We start from the raw sequence: 19,057 nt of genomic DNA, 5'->3' as shown, positions 1-19,057 counted from the left end.
CACAAAAGATAGGCTTCCTTATTTAAAACAGAATAAAGAGGAATATGGTAGGACTTAGACCAGCGGTTCTCAAACTGTGTGTCGCGACCCCTTTGGCGGTCGAACGACCCTTTCACAGGGGTCGCCTAAGACCATCCTGCATATCAGATATTTACATGACGATTCATAACAGTAGCAACATTACAGTTATGAAGTAGCAACGGAAATAATTTTATGGTTGGGTCACAGCATGAGGAACTGTATTTAAAGGGCCAGAAGGTTGAGAACCACTGACTTAGACTCATTTTGAAGTAAGGCAATTCTAGTACACATATGCCAATCAATAAACAATTCTGAGTTACATTTATTACCAAGGGTTAAAAAATACTCAGATACACTTTATATTACCTACTGCCTCTCTGAGTTGCATACATTCTCATTTATAATATTAATTTTTTTAATAAAATGAAATTTAATGAGGAGTTAGAAGTGGTCAATGTGCTAGGTATATATTATATATTGTTTTCTGTTTTAAGAAGCTGTTTAAGAAAAATGTTAAAATATTTTAAATGCAACAAGTTTAAAAATAATAACCACGATTAGTAGACAAAAACATCTATATTATAAATTCTGCATGACTTGAGTATAAAAGTACTGTTCTTCCTGAAATGCATTCATTTCATAAATTTCAAAGTCAGAATTCTAGAACAACTGAGATACTTATGGCCATGCTTCAGGCTTTTCTTTTTTGTAGCTTTACTCTTTTAATTAATATTTTAAAAACCTGAATTTTACATACTATATCCAAACTTTTAATATCCTACTTACAGGAAATTTACTTCAAACTAAATTTCATCAAATAAATTCAGTTATAGTCAATATAAATCGATTAGAGATTATGTCAGTATTACGTGCATTAATGAAAATTAATATCTATACATATCCGGTCTCTTTTGAAACAGTCAGTTATCATAAAATGCAAATTCTCATACAGATGCCAGTGCATTTTGGTTTTCACTCCCCAGTTGTTTTCATGCTTACAGAACCGATTCCTTTATAATTGGACATTTGAATTTCAGATAGAAACCTTGGTAATGTTCTCGCCATGTGGCTCAGCTAGTTGGAGCACCGTCCGTTCTGAACACCAAAAGATTGCAGGTTCGAATGCGGGTCAGGGGACATACCTAGGTTGTGGGTTTGATCCCCAGTTGGGGGTGGGGAGTGTAGGGGTGGCAACGGATGTATGCTTCTCTTATATCGATGTTTTTCTTTCTCTCTCCCTTCCTCTCTCTTTAAACAATCAATTTAAAAAATATCCCTGGACAAGGATTAATAAAGTATTTTGATTGTGTATCTATTTATTGATATATATTAAACTTATAACTGTAAACTTTTATTAAAGATGAGCTAAAACCAGTGGTTTATGATACATTAAATAGAAGACAAGTATGTGTCTGTGAACGGACGCTCAGCCCACACACCTTCCGCATCTATGCCTGGAACCCCGGTCCTTCGAATGTTCCGTAGGATTATACTGCACACCAAGCGCTGTCCTAGGGGTCGCACCCTTTCCTGTCTCAACAATAAATACTGGGTTCCTTCTGCACTTTGTGAAAGTCTTATGTGCTCTTTTAGATGATTCATTCAGTCCTTTATAGCTCAAATATTTCCTTTCCCCCAAATATGGCTATTCTATTTTATAAAGGAGACACCTATTTTTTCTCAAAAGTATATAAATATTTTATTTTTTGAACTTAATGAATAAAATCGACTGTTATTCCCTACTTCCCCCTCTCCTCCTCCCAACCTTCAGCTCATGGGCAACAGAGGTTAATACTAACCAATAAAAGGTCTTCAAGACACAATGAAGCCGGAGAGCAGCCTTCCATCAGAACGGGTTGAGGCGAATGCCAGTCCCTAAAGGTGAGAAGGGGTTCACCTTGGCCCACATCAGAGCATCGTTCAGGGAGATGGCGGATTTCCCATCTTCAAGGAGGTACACGGGGCCCTGCACACGGCGAGAGTTGAGGGAAGAAGAGGAGTAAAAATCCACAACATGTTTTTAAACAGAGACAATCCCTTCAATAGAAAACCCATGAGTGATGTTTGCACGGTGCTGACAGGAAATGAAAAAATATAGACTTGACTTTGGGTGGCGAACCCACAATACAATGTACAGTAATGTATTAAACATTGTACCCCTGGAACCTATATCTTTGTATTAACCAATGTCACCCCAATAAATTCAATACAAATGTTAAAAAAGTATGAGAAAAATTAGTTTTTTGAACTGCTACAACTATAAAAACATTTTAAAACATCTTAATGTTATATATATCCTGATGTCTTTCAAAATAGGACTTAGTTTCATAATTTGAGATCTTTAAATACAGCAGTGTTAACAGAGATAACAGGTAATGTTAATCTGTTAAATACTACGAAGTTGCCATTTTATAAATGCCTCATCATAGCCTTAAACGTGCTTTACTGTTTAATTATACAGTTAGGAAGTTATCCAAGCCAGAACCTCTGAACCTGCTGTGTGTGTGTGTGTGTGTGTGTGTGTGTGTGTGTCTGTATAATTAAAATTGTGCCAAACGTGTGATTTGCCAGCAGATCTATAATTTAGTTATATCAGTTAGTCCGTATGTCAAGGGCAGTTCTGAAGAACTAAATGCAAAAAAATAACAACAAACAAAAAAACCCCTTTCAATCTGTATTGCTCAGCTCTTAGAAGGAAAAGCACAATTTTCAAAACACAAAAACCTTGCTTATTTATGTTCTAAAGTTACCAGGTTTCTGAGCATGATTTCAAATAATACAGCTTGTCAACAAATTATCTGTAGACTGGAGGCCTGATGCATGAAGTTCGCAGCCCCGTTAGACAGTACCTGGATTTTTAACCCCGTGAGACAAGAGATGTGAGCGTCCGAATGGCTGGGAAGGTGGGATCCTGTCACATAGTCCGGCCCCACCATCCCTCTGAGCGGCTCGGCCTGCAGTCTCCGGAGCAGGGCTGCGTACACCCTTCTCTGTGACTCGGAAGCGGGCGTGTAGGGAGAGTCCTCTGATGATCTGTGTTGTCAACACACATTGCATTTGCATTTTTGTAAAATCACGGAATCATTAAGGCTTAACTAGAACCGGTCCCGATGCTTTTCAGCCCCCCTTCATAGATGATGCCAAATCAACTTTAGACGCAACTTGCAGTAAACATGAAGGACTTAGAAAAAGGGCAGCATTGCAAATTATTACTGAATATCTGCTAAGCAAACCAAGAGTCCTGCTTTCGCTCGCGTGAGTGACAACAATCGCATTCTGAGTGAGCCTGTGGGCGACACTACGCATTCCCGTTCTTGGTCAGAGTCACTCACGGGTGGGCGGGCTGCGCGCAGGCTCTCCACGCCTCCAGCTCCCCAGAGAGGCGCTCGATGGTCAAAGGCACGGACACCTCCCGACGCTTCAACAGCTGGCTGCAGCGTGAGAGAGAAATGAACAGCTGGCATCTAAGACTAGGACACCAGGAAAGCACATAAACAGCTGCCATTGTAGATTTCACAGCTGTTGTTCAAAGATTCATGCGTACACCTGAGTGTGTGTGTGTGCGTGTGTGTGTGCGTGTGTGTGTGCGTGTGCGTGTGTGTGCGTGTGCGTGTGTGCACGTGTGTGAGCGTGTGTGTGCGTGTGTGTGTGTGTGTGTGCGCCTGCTCACTGTGTGGTTAGCCTGTAAGTGCGGGTGAGCCATAGATGGTCCCCAGCTGTGGGCCGGTGACAGTCTGAGGGGGGGACGGACACATGAGCTGCATAATGCAGGGGGGACGGTTGGAGAAGCCAGCCCTGCGGACGGACGGCCACGCTCGGCTGCTGCAGGGCAGGTGCGTCTGCACTGACATGACTGTCGGGAGGAGGAAAGCAAGCGGGGGGGGGGGGGGGGGGGCGGTCGGACACTGTCGGCCGGCGGCGAGGAGGGGACGCGGCTGCGCTGGGCCAAGAGGCAGGGCCTGGCGACGCCGGACCCACCGTCCTCGTGGGGTGACACAGCGCAGGCTGAGCGGATAGGGGCGCGTGCGGCAGGACTGGGGACCCCGCTCAGGGAAGAGCCCCCCCCTCTCCGGCAGCCGGGGGCCTACCTCGTGTACTCATAGAGCGCGGGGACGATGCTCGCGTACTGTCTCCGGGCGGCCAGCAGCGCGCCCGCGTAGCCGCTCAGGATGAGCAGCTCGTTCCGCGCTCTGCGGGGAAGATGGTCCGGTTTAAGAATCCCATTGAAGCCTAGAGCATCATTCTCATCCGTGGTTACTGTACTTGTGTCTGTTTTAATGGGTGACACTGGCAGCAAACTCTGTTTAGAACATGTTCTGAACTCGAGGGTGCTGCCTTCACCAGGCAGCTCAGCCAGGCGTTGTGCTGTGACAAACTCGGGCTCAAAACACACATCGTCCACGTTCTCTCACTCTCGCCTTGTTTTTCTCGGTTGCTCCCTCGGGAGCTGCTGGGTCCGAGTAGGAATCCCCGTCACACGGACTCTCACCCACCACCTTCCTGCCTGGGATCTGCCACGCGTGCAGACACGGCTTCACCTTCCCACACGGGCATCAAGCAAAAGGGGCCCAGGCCTTCATCATAGATTATCCACAGTCTCGGGACCTCAGCCACATGGAACAGTGACCTTGAGCCAGGGGCGGGGGACCTCTGGCCCGAGGGCCGTGTAAGGCCGTTGAAATCATTTGGTCTGGCCCTGCCAAGGCATGAGGGGCGAGCTAATGAAATGTCTGACCCAATAGAGCAGGCTAGTTTTAAGTTGATAATTTTGTGTGGCCCAAGAATGATGTTATGAATACCCAACTGGCCCTCGGCAGAGAAGGTTCCCCACCCCTGCCTTAACTGCCTTAACTGCCACATGTTTCTGGGGGCGGCGTCCACCTTTGACGTCATAGCCCAGCATGCTTTGCACACATGGAGAGTTAACAGATAAGACCACCAGTTTCTCAGGACTGTGAGGTCCAAAACCACCCAAAAGCTTTAAATTAGCCCCATCTGAACCTGGTGTGTATGTGTGTATGTGTGTGTACATACCTATATAAACACACAAGCACTATTAGTAAAGGAGCCCACTAAGATTTATGACTCCTGGTTCAAACTGACCTCTGCACTTTTTCTTAAGATGACAACAGATAAAAACATAATTTTTTCGACATGTCCTTCTACCTGTCCAAGACGATCTTCGTTCTTGATCTAAACACCAAAACTCGCAGAGCCCCCGTGAAACACCATGTGGCTGGAGTGATGGGTTCTGGGGAAAGGTACTCACTCAGTACACGTGGGCAGGAGTAACTTTTCCGTCTGAATGTAACTCAGCAGGTCAAGAACAGGATAAATGGTATCCAAAGTCCAATCAGAACTACTGATGTGTTCTGGCAAAACAGAACAAAGTGAAGAGTCTCTAAGTAGCAGCGTTCACGTTTCACCCACTGTTGAGCCCATGGGATCAGCTCCCTTCTGGTGAATCCTATCTGTCCCTGGGATCCGATCACAGGTATTCATTCCCCCACCCACCCTCTCTCAGGCCCCACCCCATATGGTCAGCAGTGTCTTTCCTTTCTCAAGGTAGGGCGGCTAGTGCTTGATGCGAAAGCTTTTTAGCACCATGAATGAAAATATGAAGTAAATGAGCAGATTTTAAATGTCTCTACCAACTAAACACTCACCTTTGACAAAGTCAACACCAACAGAAAGGGCTTTTTCAGGTTCTTGACTTAACAAGTAATACTTTACAGCTTCAAACACATTGCCGTCTGCGTGCGCTGTCTCCGCCAACTGCATACATTCTCCTACGGGGGGCAGCTTGCACTAGAAAATCATCGGGTTGAGGACATCACCAAAATGTGCAGATAAAAGTAACAGTATAAGTACTACATAAGCTTCATATCTATTTCTTAGGAAAGTTGCTCAAAATAGATGTGCATAAAATTACTTATACTAAAATATATTTATAAAGCTATCTTGAAGGTGTAATAATAATAATAATGATAATAATTAATAATAATAAATAGGATGTTCCCCAAGAGTCAGTGGTTTTTACCACCCATTACCTAATAAAAGAGGTGGGAAGTGAATTGCCTTGGTTGTGATATTGGGACTAGTGCCCGCAGCTGTAACTTAGGAAAAAATGCTGAGATTTGTTATTTTAGAACAAATATGCTGACCATTATAAAGAACTAATGTACACAATACATTAATTTCATGTGGCCTCTGAGACAAAGCAGCTTCATTTCAATAATTGTACAAGCTCTACAGGTTTTAGCTTTGCCGTCCGGAAATCCTCCACTGTGTGGGGTTGGAGCCCATGGAATGTCATCACTGCGGCATGAGAAGCATTGCTCCCCATGGTCTCCATTTTTAAAAATCTGGTTAAAACCCAGCCTATTCCTCCCGCAGGTGAGTTCTGCTTCCATAACGAGGCAGGAATTACGTTATCTCCTGGATCAAATTGCAGTAATGTCCATGGTTGGTTCAGTTAAATTGTTGAAGTGTGTTGGTTAGTTTCTGAGTGACACTGATAAACAGTTTGATGCTCTGGCTCCCAGCACTCTGGCCACCACTGCAATGAGCTGCCACAGCAAGAAATGGTTTGCGTTACGACTCCGGAAAGTGTGCCTCACCCCCATGAGGTCACCTGTCCCTTCTCCCGGGGGACCTGCCACCCTCTTCCCCTCACTTTCCTCTTATATCCCCTTAAGTGACCGAAAAGGTTTATTCAATTCACTTACTTACTAATGCATTTGCTCAATGGTTTCTGTTGTTTAAAAATTAGGCATATTTAACAGTACAGATCACTCAACCTCTCAGAAAAACCACCACAAACTACAATACAGGAGCGCTCATGTGCATGACATCTCCTATTGTTTCCTGTCTCTACTCACTAAACAAGTTATTTATTGAGCAACTCCTATGTGCGTGGTACTGTGCCTGGCTGGATTAAAAAAAGGCCTCTTCACTTTGAGGAACGCTCAAAGAGCAGAGGGGATGAACCCTTTGGACGCCATCAGCGTCTACAGATGCAGGAGGCGGACCTGCCCCACACGCCACCCACGTCTATAGCCGCAAACCTCGCATATCAACTCTGGTTGCCCAATTTTAAAATCAGACTTGCTGGTGATGTCTCTGGGTTTGTAAAGAAGATTATGGTAACAAATTTGAAAATATTCCAGCGCATATGGAAGAAAAGGGGATGGTTTCCGTTTTAGACGCGTGGCAGTTAACTGGTAAAAACAGTGGTCCCCATTTAAATTTCCCACTCAAATAGGATATGACAAGAGGAGTAAGGTGATCACCCCTGTAATTCTTGTTGAATCTCAAAGTTCTGGAAGTTGTGTAAGTAACATAATATTTGAATATATAATTGTCTGTACTACTTGTGAAGTTGTCCAGCTAGTCGCTTCTTCACACATTCTAATCAGTCTTTCTGAAGTGTTATTAATGGAGTCTGACGAGACAGTAATTATGTTCTCCAGAACGTGCGTGCGGTGAGAAGACTTGGTGGAGACCGTCCCACCCTTCTGGCCCCATCGTTAACAGCTGTGATCGCAGTCAGGTGCTAATCTCCCTAAGCCTCCTGGGCCAGGGACATGCCCGTGTGCAGTAAGACACTGCGCAGCCACGTAGAGCGCAACCGAAAACTGCATCCCTCTTCCTTCCATGTGCATCGATTTCCACAGAAAATAATTTTCATTTGTTATGTTTATGAGCAAAGCACAGCTCATTTATAAAGCGAGTCAGGGAAGACAAAACGTATAAGGAAGTTAAAGTCACTCAGCTCACAACCCATTGGTAACTCAACATTTATCTTTTCACAAGTATTTTCTCTGATATCACACTCACACTCACACACATACACACACATACAAATACACATACACATACACACTTTCACACTCACAAACACACTCATACTCTCACAAACACACACACACACACACACACACACACGAATACTCAGTAAGTACCCATTATTGATGAATAGGGCCACTCACACTGGGGGGAAAATCAAGGTTCATATAAGTACAAAATCTAGGTTATTTTTAGAGTTGAAAATGAGAACATTTTTTACTTTTATCTTTTTCTCAAAAGAACTATATGTATCTTCTTAAATATGCTGTGTAGTCATTTTCAAAATGAAAATCACGTTGGCATGTGCGTAGTGTCATAATCTGCTTTTCACTTGTTTTACAGCTGACTAATGTCAATAAAAACAGAACTTCAAGATCTTTTTAATGCATTAGTAGCACTAACATACAGAAATGTCCTACAAGCTATATAAACATATAACCTCCCTATTGTAGAACACTTGGGTTGTTTTATATATAATTTTGGTACATAAATTCCTATATTCTGCAAAGGAGCATTCTTTTAAAGAGCTTAATAAAAATGCATGCAGATTTCATTATACGTTATCAATTCTTTTAAAGGCCTTAAACTGGCTACTTTTAAAAGTTGGCATCCATGCACCTTGAGTGCAGTGGGGAGCAGTGGGGAGCAGTGGGGAGCAGTGGGGTCGGGGACAGGCATTGAGGCTGGTGGTCTCGCCCACCATTCACTCACTTAGGCAACAGCTTCCTTCCCTCCTCTGTGCGCACTTTCTTTATGCAATAGGAACAACACCCCCTGCTTTTCGGGGTTTCGTGAGGACAGAGTAAAATATAAATACATGTGAACATTTAGAAGAGTTCCAAGCACAGGGCAGAAGCTCAATAACAGTTACTTCTTAGGATCGTCTTTGTTGTATATATACCAGGGCCCCAGGGAGACCATATCTTTGCTTTTCTATTTGTATCTCAATCCCTGAACCTGAAATGAGTTAAGTCACGGTGCTGTGTCCCCAACTACCTTCTCGCGGAGATCGCTCATCTCCTCCTCGCAGCCTGGGTAGAAGGCACAGAGCTTCACCAGCTGAAGTTCATTATCAGGAATCATCAGGAGCAGATCGGCTGCCAAATTCCTGGTCACATAACAAAAGGGGAAACGCCCATGAAAACAAAACTCCACACACAACTCGAGAACTAAGTCTGAGGAAGGAGGCTCAGGATACCTCCCAGGCCGTCCTAGCTTCACAACAGCACTAACCTCCCGCTTAACCATGCTGCTCCTCGGCACAGGTTCCAGGAACCAAAGGGCGTGGAGGAAAAATGTGTGATGAGATTCCTAAATAGTTACTTTAAAAAATATGTTCTTATTGATTTCAGAGAGAGGAAGGGAAAGCGGGAGAGTCATGGATCGGCTGCCTCCTGCATGCCCCTGCTGGAGATCGAGCCTGCCACCCAGGCATGTGCCCTGACCTGGGAATCAAATCCTGACCTCCTGGTTCAAGGGTCAACGCTCAACCACTGAACAGCACTGGCCAGGCTCTAAATAGTTTTTAAAGCTCTAAACGGAGTCTTCACATGTTCACAATTGATTCTGTCACTATATAATGGCGTAATCACGCTGAGTTGAATTAGATCTCTGCTTTGGAATGAATTACAGACTGTGAAGTGAGTGCTCGCCAGCCATGGACAGGGGGTCACTCATTGGAGTGCGGAGGTTATGTTTGGAAGCTGGGCATCCTTCCTATCTGTTAAACATTAGGTGGAAGTCACACACAAATGTAGTTTTCTCATTTACATTTTTAGAGATGCGATCAATGGAATAAATCACTTAATACTAAGGTGTGTAAGAAATTGCATGTACAGAAGCTTTACATTAAAAATACTTTTTTTGCCCAGCTGGTGTGGCTCAGTGGTTGAGCATTGACCTATGAACCAGGAGGTCAGGGTTTGATTCCTGGTCAGGGCACATGCTCAGGTTGTGGGCTTGATCCATAGTAGGGGGCGTGCAGGAGGCAGCCGATCAATGATTCTCTTTCATCATTGATGTTTCTATCTCCCTCTCCCTCTCCCTTCCTCTCTGAAATCAATAAAAATATGTTTAAAAAAATAAAAAAGTATTTTTTATAAATTTTTTTTAAATCACTAGATGGAGAGTTTTTGGTTGCATGCATCGTAACTGAGAAAACACTAATTTTCATAGTTTGAGATGTTATTATTCAGCTTTCAAGAAACTGATAAACATTCAGCATGACTTCAGAAGAGGCGATACTTCAAGTGTAAATTAGGTAGGGTGTGCTGCCGGAGTGAGACAAACCCCCCTTCACCTCTGTGCGAAGCCTTCGGGGAAATCTAGATCGGCCATTAATGTGAATGAGCTATTTTTAAAAACATTAAGAGATATTTAATCAAGAATATAGTGAGCATAGAACAATAGAGATAATTTGTTGTGTCTCATTTTCTATTATCATTGCAAAGGTAAATCTTTGAATGTGTTTACAATTTCCAAATTAAAGTAATTCATCTGTTCTTGCTAAAATTACGAATGACTTTATGTTTTCTGACACTAACAGTTAATAGCAGTTTTCAATAATGTCCATGAGAATATAGAAATTACTTGCTTTTATAATGTATAAAATTGCCACCCTAAAATTCTACTCAAACTTCTATCAACTACAGACAGACCAAAACCTGTATTGAATTATATCCTGATACAGTAAAATTTACAGCAATGCTATCTAATTTTATTCACTCGTTAGGTGAAATCACTACTTACTGAAAATTTAGTAAGCCATGTTACAAGTAATGATCTGGACCAAACAAATGATCTAACCTCTTAAATTTCACAATCAGAACAGGCACTTCAATTTGCTTAGCTGAATCCGCTATTATTTTATATTGTAGAGAGCCACCGTTAACTTATTATACACCTCTAAGTACAAAATCACAACTGCTTTGTGCCTAGGTTATAGGGACTTTTGTCATTCCTCTGTGGTTAGGTTTTATATGCTATAAATTGTGGAAATAAATTGGCATTCTGTAAGACACAGTGAAAACAGTTAATGATAATTTCTTAATATAGAGTTGGTGTCCCAATAATATAGAATATAAATTATTTAGTTAAGCAGCTTTTATAAAAGTAGATGATACCTGTATTCATCAGATGGAAAGCTAGAAAGAAAACAATTCTGGATATGAATACCATAGACAGGCAATGAGAACCAACCAGCAGCGAACTTTAACCAGCAAACACAGACATGTGAAGGATTCTTGGTTTATGAAGTTACACACATTCTATTGAAACTATGCTGCTATCTTAATTTTTCTTTAAAATTTGTGGAGCTCTACTAGCCATTGGACTTACAGATCTCCCTTCCCCCGGGAATAACCGATCAGCATCATCTATTTCGGAATTTGAACTGTGCCCTGGTTTTTGGCACACATATCTATGTATCGATGGGTATATAAAGGAAGAACTTTTGGGGGAGTTACAGGGAAACAGATGTTTGCTTTATATTAAAAGCACCTAAGATATATAGTCAGCTGAAAGATTTTAAAAACTCTTAAATTCAGTATCTAATCCTGTTTGCCTTTTTTTTTTTTTTTTGCTTTCACATAAACACACACACACACACAAACCACATTTCCTTAGATTGAGTGCTGACTTTCCATGGAGGCAGTCACCTCTCAGAACAGGCCTCATGCTTTGGGATGGATTAGGGAAGCCATGGAGACGAGGTGACTGACCACTGCAGTTCTCGACCAAGGGAGACCTGGGTCTCTCAAAGGGGCAGCATTGCATACACCGATGCGGGGGGACGGGGGGAGGGCCCATGGCGTGCTGGGGTTGTGGGAAGAGGCTCTCCTACCCCGTGCCATATGGGTCACGAAGAACAGCTCTGGGATGCCCGGCTCACTCTAGAGCTCCCCACGTGTGGGCGGAAAGGAGAGTGGACAGTGTTGCCTGAGTCAGCCCCCACAGGAGGCAGAACTGTGTAATGGCTGCTGCAGTCTGCATGTGTGTGCCCCCAAACTCACACATGGAAACCAAACCCTCAAGGAGATGGTACTTGGAGGTCAGGCCTTGGAAGGTGCTCAGGTCAGGAGGGCAGAGCTGGCATGAACAGGGCTGGTGCCCTCGTAGATGAGGCCACAGAGAGCCCCCCTCCCCATGGGACACAGTGGAAGATGCCAACTGTTAACCAGGAGGCCGGCTCCATGGACACCTAATCCGCAAGCGCCTGAATCTTGAAGGTCTCAGCTTCCAGAACCATGAGAAATGCATTTCTGTTGTCTACGAGCTGCCGGAGTGTTTGTTACAGCAGCTATACTGACTGAGACCCTAGGTAAGAGTGCACGCTTTGGAGACCGTTCATGTGGCCTTGAATCCTGGCTCTGACCACGCACTGAGGCCTGAGGCGAATCTGAGAGCTCATCTTAAGAGTGGCGTGTGTGCAAGGGATGTACAGTGGGGAGAGGTCATGGTCCTAGCAAACAAGCTTATCCAGAACGTCTCGAGGTGCTAAGTAACTTGGTGAGAGAGAAGATTAAAGTCTAAAACCATCTTTACTCAACACAGACCTTCTGAGTGACAGCATCCCCCGCATCTTTCCTAACGTCCCTCCCTAGTGAAGGGCGGTCGGCCCTGAAGACGGGGCTCTGCAGAGGTGAGTGGGAACCCACTGGCCCCGGAGGCCCAGGTCGCCTCTGCCACTTCCCAGGGTCTGTCCTGAAAGCGTTGCCGAGTGAGAGGCAATGGCCTGTGCCAAGTCCCGGTAAACCACCTTAGTCATTACTCTCCATTGGAAAAGTGACCTTATTTTCCAAACCTTAAACCAAGACACAGGATCTGACAAGGAGCAGGGATGCAGAATTTGACATGTGGCAATGTGTGGACCTGATAATCTTAAGATGCACACATTACTGTCTCCTGATGCTTTATGGGCTTGGAGTTCTATGGAATTACAGCTGGGCTATTCAGGATGGGCCACGGTAGATTTCATTACATGCCCGTTACTTCATTCTCACACCCCCCTTTCCTCTCACAATCTTATCTTTTATTAAAAAAGGAGACCCTGCTCTCAAAAAAGGTGCTTTCTGATATTTGACCAATACAAAGAATGTCTGTGGTAGGTTTTTATAAGTATTCATTACCAGATTAAGTACATTTCTTTTTTATTCCTAGTTTAAGAGATTTTATTACTATTATTATATACCGTTATCAAATGACTTTCTGTATCTTTCTGACAATAATATGATTTTTCTATGTTATTCCATTATGTGATAAATTATATTAATTGTATTTCTAAAGTTATCCAACTTTATTCCTCTGGTATAAAGGCAAGTTACCCTTGATCCTTTTATGTAGGCCTGACTTTGGCTAGCTAAGTATTTGGTTCCAGACTTTTGCTTCCATGTTCATGAGTGAGATTCTCTGGCAGTTTTCCTTTATGTACTGTCCTCGTCCAGTTTAGGTATCAACTATATGTTAGCTTCTGATAATAAGAAAAAAACAGGACACCCTGTGTACTCCCAACACATGATCAAATGCGACTTGCAAGAATGAAGAGATGCATTCCATCACCATACAATTCTTTGCATCTAGGAGCTCTTACCACATTGGGATCATCATGCATTTTCTGGCCAACAATTCCAGGGCGTAGTGGGTGGCTGGCGCTGCTGACTCGCCCAGGACCGTGCCCACGCAGACCGCCAACTCCAGCTCGTTCCCGCGGAGCAGGGATGCCATGGCCAGCTTGCCAGGGAGAAACAATGTCCTCAGGGTCAGAGACGCACATGGGGCAGGGGCACCGCTCCGCCAAGCTCAGGAAGCAGACCGGGTGCGTTCTTATAAAACCCTTATAAAACCCTGCTGCACTATTTCCACACAGGGCGGAGGGGTGACTGCAATTTCAAGTGGAAACGCTGATACAGGGACACACAGGAAACGCTCTCTAAGGTTAGAATTTTAGAATTTAGAGCGCTTGCTCATATTTTTGTAATTAACAACAGTCTCTGCAATGTCCTCAATATGTCCTTCAGTTTCTATCAGAAAAAGAGGTAAATTATTTTTTAAATGTATTTTTATTGATTTCAGAGAGGAAGAGAGAGAGAGAGAGAAACATCAATGATGAGAGAGAATCACTGATCAGCTGCCTCCTGCACACCCTATACTGGGGATCAAGCCCTCAACCCAGGCATGAGCCCTAACCGGGGATGGAACCATGACCTCCTGGTTCATAGGTCAATGCTCAACCACTGAGCCACCTGGCAGGGCAAAAGTGTCAATTCTTAAAAGCTTCCTAAGAAGTGTCCGATGAGTATCAATTATCCCAGGAGGGCAGCGTTCTAAGGAGCCAGGAGCCCCCAGTCTGCATCTTTCCTTAGGATTTCCCTGATTCCATTAGTGGGTCCAGTGGGAAACACCCTGACAGTACAACTGGCAAAGCACATACTGAAGTAAAATAAGATCTTTCAAACGTCAGGAATGGAGTGCAAGTGCAGCGACTTCCCCTTTCCCACCTCCTGCTTCTCACCTATGCTGAGATACTTCGAGCCAGCTGTGACAGAAATTTAAAATGGAAGGACAGATCCCAGGGCCTGCGCAGTGTCACCCTCGGCTGGGAAAGCATGCAGACCCGCATATGACTCAGGACTCAGCCTGCTGTCCCTCAGACACCCGCCCTTCCCCTCACATGCCCCCCCACCCCACTGTACCTCCACATCGTCCACGGCCAGGTGGCAGCAGGCGGCCCGCACCGCCCGGCCGCCCTGGAAGTGCCACTCCGCCAGCTGCGCGCTCGCCGTGTGCAGGAGCCTCGGGAGAAGAGGAGGGGAGAAGAGGGGGACATTCTAGATCAGCAGGCGCCCCAGGAAGGGAGCTGATGCCCTTATCACAGACTGCTGCGCGGATCAGATGGACCTAACTGGACACCCGGGACTTAGGTAGAAGGCCGGACTTGGGGGAAGTCAGGACAGCAGTCTTTCTTAGCAGACGAGCTGGTGAGTCCCCCAAATGTCAGAAAAAAAGCCTAATTTTCAAAACTTGCCACCTCTCGTGGAATGAGTTGAGACTCGGCGGCGGGGGCAGTTAGCCTGTGGAGAGCTGCAGGCGGAACCCTCACTTTCCAAGGTTTGGGTGGTGACGGGCCGTGGGAAGTGTGCGTGTTAGGTCTGCAAGAGGCGGAGTGGGGTGGCCGAGGGCAGCCAAGACCAGGAGGAAACGCCGGTCCCAACACATCACTGCCCAACATTTATGGCCCTTTTACTCGGTCAGTGTTCTAAACATTCCAATGGCCTATGTTCTAGAACAGGGGTGGGCAAACTTTTTGACTCGAGGGCCACAATGGGTTCTTAAACTGGACTCAGGAGAAGGAGCTGCGGCCGTGTTTCCCGACGTTGCCATGTTAGCACTGCTGCTGGTGAAGGAGCGGAGGGGAGAGCAAGAGAACCCTCCGCTCTTTCGGCTCCGCGGGCCGGATAGAACAGCCGAACGGGCCGGATTCGGCCCGCGGGCCGTAGTTTGCCCATGGCTGTACTAGGGCTAAACGGGAGCCGAGAGAAGAGGCCTGGAAGGCGGGCGACTAGATCTGGGAAAGGGAAGGACGCTGGAGAACTCTAGTTCCCTTTCCTTTGCAAACGCAACTCTGGATTTCTTCTTTGCAAGAGGCTGAAATGCTACTCCAGACACTAACCCTGGGGCCACGGGTGATGAGGAATGTCACCGGGCCCGGTGCGCACTGACTGCACAGGGAGCACAGCCACCCCACACCGCCCTTCCCCACGGGCTGCCGCAGCCTTAGGACTCAGGTGCTGGCCTTGCAGTCTCCACACTGAAACCCCTGTGCCTTCCTGGACGCTAAAGGGCGTCTAGGCCGCGCCCACGTGGCTGGCATGTCCCTGTGCACCTGGGGTCGGACGCTGCCGCAGACCTGGATCCTGGTGGGAAATGCAGGGGGACCTGAGCCCGCCACGTCCTGTGTGTGCAAAGGAAGAAGGGCCACGGGGCCCTGAAATACGCCGAGAGGGAAACCAGCCATAGAAACCTATCGCCCCCAACACAGCCTCGCCGCTCACCCGGTGAAGTCCTCCCCGCGGGCGTCCTCGGGACCGGAGGCTCCGTCAGCGGTGGGGACGTGGCAGGTTTGCATGTTTCCCTCACACGCAGCCTAGAATTAAATGAAAACTTTCATCACTCTTTTTTTTAAAAAAAATTAATCTTTATTGTTGAAAGTATTACCATGTCCCCTTCTTTCCCCCACTGACCCCTCCCCCCACTCCCTACTCCTCCCCAGGCCTTCACCGCAATATTCCTTTTGTGTGTGTGTGTTAATCCTCATCTGAGGATATTTTATGCCCATTGATTTTTATGGGGGGGGGTATAGGAGGGGAGGGAGAGAGAGAGAGAGAAAGAGAGAGAGAGAGAGAGAGAGAGAGAGAGAAACATCAATGTGAGAGAGACACATAGATTGGTTGCTTCCCTCACCCACCCCAGCTGGGTGCCAGGGCTCCAGCCAGCAACCTCGGTCTGTGCCCTTGACCAGAATGGAGCCCATGACCCTCAGTCCCAGGCCCGATGCTCTCACCACCGGCTAGGGCACACACCATTACTTTAATTAATCTTTAGCTCACTGTTGGTAAGTGACACATTTCAGACTAGTATTTTGAACAAAGGATACCTAAGTCATGTTTGAAATTTATACCATAATTTGGAGCCACCTTAGAATTTGAAAAAACAAACAAACCACCAACAGGTGAACTCCGTTGTATGAACATGAAGCTTCAGTGCTGGGTTACCAGGAAAAGCTGGTTGAGCTCATGCAACGCTCAGCAGCGAACAAAGGCTCTGAGTTCAGAGAAGCGTGTGTATGTGAGGACCTGAAATGAGGTCAGTGTGACCACAGCACAGACCTGGCCTTCTCTGACTCTGTCAGGATGGCGATCAGTCAACAGGACCCTCTCCCTTCCACGCCTGCCCTCCAACGTGCGCAGCGTGTGACTCTGCACCTGTACCTGGGCCACAAGCAGAGCTTCTTTAAGCTGACCCCGGGCCATAAAAAAGTGGACCAGTTTTCTCACATCACCAACAGCGATGCAGTATGGGATGGCGTCGTCCTTATCTTGCTGGATTAGCTGGTCGGCTCTCCTAATGAAATGAGAATAATTTTTCTTTTTACAACACAGTCATTTCAAGGTTCTCGGGTGGACTAAGCTTTTCTGAAATATCTAAACTTGGAGGCAGATTTCATGAAAGCTTTTCTACATATCACTTTTTTTAAAAGACAGATGTTATGATCAAATCATAGAAGACAAAAACTTTGAGAAATAATAGATACTATAGGTACTTATTTTCCCTTAGACCACTACATATAGTCATATTTTAAATGTACTGACCAGGCAGGTCTTAAAATTAGTGCAGCTTATCTATTTGCACGAGTGACATATTTTTCTGAAGGTCAACGAGATAGACTAGATACGGCACCATGGTAGATCTGCTCTCGACTGGATTAACAAATGTGTGGGTGTCTGCTTTGTTAAAGAGAATTTTCAATGGTACCGTGAACACAATGATGAATAGAGAGCTTCTAAATGCCACTTGCTTAAAAGTCATTAAAAAGACTGATGCAAGAACATACCGATAATGAAAGGTGGGGTATTGTAAGTGACCCAGGAATGTTCCAGACAGGTGAAGGGGGTGGGGGATCCTGACGCCGAAGATTACCAAGGGCACCTGTGGGTCTCTCTGTCTCTATTGTATCCACGTCTGTCTGTCTCTGCTTCTCTTTCCCTACCGTCATCCCAGGTACTTTCTCAAAGGCCAGCTAGTTCCTTCCACTCGTAGTGTTTAACCTGCTTTGTTGAGCACGAATCTGGTTTACTTGTGTTGGCATTTGCACTAAATTGCATTCCGAGATGGCCAATCTTTGAGCAGGGGCAGTAGATGCATTTTACGTTGTTTTTCCAGCCCACCTTCCACCATCCCCAATGTACAGGGTCATTGGGGTTCCTCCCAACAGCTCTCTTGATACCACCTGACCCTGACTCGCTTGTTACAGCTGATTAGAAACAGTATTCTCCCTCTTGGCATTCGGAACTAGGAAGAGACCGCCAATCAAGCTCAATGGCCGGGTCTATAGAACATAGAACGTAGACTTGGGAGCCTTGGGGAGAGAGATCATTTCCTGGCCACCATGTGAACCATGGCGCAGGGAAAATCTGGTGTCAGTTTTCAAAGATAAATGAAAAAGAGCTTTTGCTGAGGTTAAGACAAAATCGTTTTGAGGAACAAACGTCCTCAGCTAACCTGACCTCCTAAGGCTTCAGTGGAGGAGTAGCACTCAGGACCTTAGCGAGGACAGGAGAATTCCTTGGATATTGGAGCTTAGGGGAGGGAGCCTCCAGCAGAGGGCGGGGCCGCCTGCTGCTGAGCTCACAGCTGGGAGAGCAGGTGCTGGGGACCCTGCCTCCATGGCCAATGCGTTACTCCCGTTGTGCTCCAGGCTTCACGTCCCAGTTCCGGAGCCAGAGGTCTGATATCAGGTCATTGGCAGGGGTGGTTCCTGTGGAGGGCTCTGAGAAAGAATCAGATCCACGCCGCCTCCCAGCACCTGGTGGTGGCCAGCAGTCCTTGGCTTGCAGACACATCACTCCAACCTCTGCCTGTCTTCACATGGCATTGTTCTTGTGTGTCCCTGTGCCCAAATTCCCCTCTTTTTATAAGGAATGGGAGGTGCAATTCAATTTTATTACAAATCATGTACCATGAAATAAAAATGAAAAGTTTTTATTTTTAATGCCAGATATAAAGTAAATACTCATTAAATAGTATTCTATAGGCCTAGCCCAGTGATTAACACATAATAAGCACTAAATAAATATTTGTTGAGCGAATGAATGAATGAACAAATGAATGAATAGAGAATAGTCTTATGTTGTAAGTTAAAATGTGTCCCCCAAAAAGATATGTTGACATTCTGACCCATGGTATCTGTGAGCGTTACCTTATTTGGAAATAGGGTGTCAATGTAATTAATTACGATAGGGTTATAGTGGGTCAGGGGTGAAGACAGACCCTAAATATGATATGGGTCATGTCCTTATAAAAAGAGGGGAATTTGGGCACAGGGACACACAAGAACAATGCCATGTGAAGACAGGCAGAGGTTGGAGTGATGTGTCTGCAAGCCAAGGACTGCTGGCCACCACCAGGTGCTGGG

At 45.5% G+C, this 19,057-nt stretch overlaps 1 protein-coding gene across 1 annotated transcript in view; it reads right to left on the bottom strand.

The window, feature by feature from the left end:
- WDR17 (WD repeat domain 17) overlaps positions 1 to 19,057 on the bottom strand; it is an 83,208-nt gene that overhangs the window by 2,410 nt on the left and 61,741 nt on the right. Inside the window, exons 20-30 of the mRNA XM_081085095.1 lie at positions 16,854 to 16,986; positions 15,918 to 16,009; positions 14,559 to 14,658; positions 13,457 to 13,596; positions 8,866 to 8,977; positions 5,688 to 5,829; positions 5,291 to 5,393; positions 4,110 to 4,211; positions 3,354 to 3,452; positions 2,871 to 3,054; positions 1,821 to 1,987 (exon numbers count right to left, since the gene is read on the bottom strand). Coding sequence (XP_080941221.1) covers positions 1,868 to 1,987; positions 2,871 to 3,054; positions 3,354 to 3,452; positions 4,110 to 4,211; positions 5,291 to 5,393; positions 5,688 to 5,829; positions 8,866 to 8,977; positions 13,457 to 13,596; positions 14,559 to 14,658; positions 15,918 to 16,009; positions 16,854 to 16,986 — 1,327 coding nt within the window. The 3' untranslated portion in view covers positions 1,821 to 1,867. The remainder of the gene's footprint in view (positions 1 to 1,820; positions 1,988 to 2,870; positions 3,055 to 3,353; positions 3,453 to 4,109; positions 4,212 to 5,290; positions 5,394 to 5,687; positions 5,830 to 8,865; positions 8,978 to 13,456; positions 13,597 to 14,558; positions 14,659 to 15,917; positions 16,010 to 16,853; positions 16,987 to 19,057) is intronic.

This window comes from Myotis nattereri, assembly GCF_964212035.1.
Source record: "Myotis nattereri genome assembly, chromosome: 2".
Taxonomy (NCBI): Eukaryota; Metazoa; Chordata; class Mammalia; order Chiroptera; family Vespertilionidae; genus Myotis; species Myotis nattereri.
The sequence above is the reverse complement of the archived record's forward strand: the minus strand, read 5'-3'. Positions and strand labels throughout refer to the sequence as shown.